The sequence below is a fragment of the Etheostoma cragini genome, chromosome 13 (genome assembly GCF_013103735.1).
Source record: "Etheostoma cragini isolate CJK2018 chromosome 13, CSU_Ecrag_1.0, whole genome shotgun sequence".
Classification (NCBI taxonomy): domain Eukaryota; kingdom Metazoa; phylum Chordata; class Actinopteri; order Perciformes; family Percidae; genus Etheostoma; species Etheostoma cragini.
Genome location: NC_048419.1, coordinates 25711993 through 25713144, shown reverse-complemented (window position 1 = coordinate 25713144; position 1152 = coordinate 25711993). Strand labels below are relative to the sequence as shown.

General features: G+C 42.3%; 1 protein-coding gene across 1 annotated transcript in view; it reads left to right on the top strand.

The window, feature by feature from the left end:
• LOC117956026 (olfactory receptor 10J4-like) overlaps positions 1-837 on the top strand; it is a 5867-nt gene extending 5030 nt beyond the window's left edge. The window contains exon 3 of the mRNA XM_034890869.1: positions 626-837. Within this exon, the coding sequence (XP_034746760.1) occupies positions 626-837 (212 nt within the window). The remainder of the gene's footprint in view (positions 1-625) is intronic.
• Positions 838-1152: the final 315 nt, after the last annotated feature.

Below are 1152 nucleotides of genomic sequence, written 5' to 3'. Positions count from 1 at the left end.
TATTATGAAGTTACAGAGATATTTTAGAAAAGAACAATGTCATTACATAGAAGTTGATGTGGTGGTGTCATAATGTTACATTAATTAAATGTCAGAAAAAGCTTCAACATTTTTGAAAAAAGTGACGAAAGGGCTTTGTTCAGGGCTTCTGTGTAACTGTTGGTCAAAGACTGAAAGCAATAACAAATTTCACTCACAACTTTATTAACTAAATGATTATCTGCACTTTTAACACAAAGTCGAAGCTGTAACTTACACCTACACTTACGTCATTTAATACGGTAAAATTGGCGTTGACACAGAGTTCCCACAGACCGTGATACTGTTTTATATGAGGATCAGTTTTTTTGATATTGAACTACATCTTTAACCAAGAGCTTAGATTGCCTAAACAGAGCGTGTATTCATTTAATTATGCTTCAGCTGCTAGTGGACATTATGGGAAAACAAATAGGTACTTTCATTACAACGATAGTACTAATGTACTACAAATATGTGACAGAAATAATCTTTAGGATCTTTCTACATCTGAATGAATAATGGTGATGGAAATGTGAACCATAGCCTTCCTCCTCTCTGTCTTCTGATGTCTGCTGACGCTTCTCTTTCCTCCCCCTGTCTCCAGATTCATACCCTCCTTTGTCGACCAATCACAGAGCCAGCGTTGTCAACGGCACTTTGGAGTCTGATGGCGTGACTTTCTTCATCATTGAAGGCCTCGCCGGCCTTGGCGAGAAAAAGATGATAGTTTTTATCATCCTGCTTCTGGGTTACATCATCATCCTGGGAGGAAACAGCATGATCATTTTAGTGGTACAAAACAAAGCCTTCTATTAGTTATGACAAATGCTTCATCCATCCATCCATCCATCCATCCATCTATTCATCCATCCATCTTCATCCTCTTATCCGGTATTGGGTCTTGGGGGCAGTAGCTCTAGCAGGGGACCCCAAACTTCCCTTTCCCGAGCCAACCATCTCAAACTGGGGGATCCTGAAACCTTCCCAGGCCAGGTTGGAGATATAATCCCTCCACCTAGTCCTGGGTCTTCCTCAATCCCTCCTCCCAGCTGGATGTCCCTCCACCTAGTCCTGGGTCTTCCCTGAGCCTCTTCCCAGCTGGACGTCCCTCCACCTAGTCCTGGGTCTTCC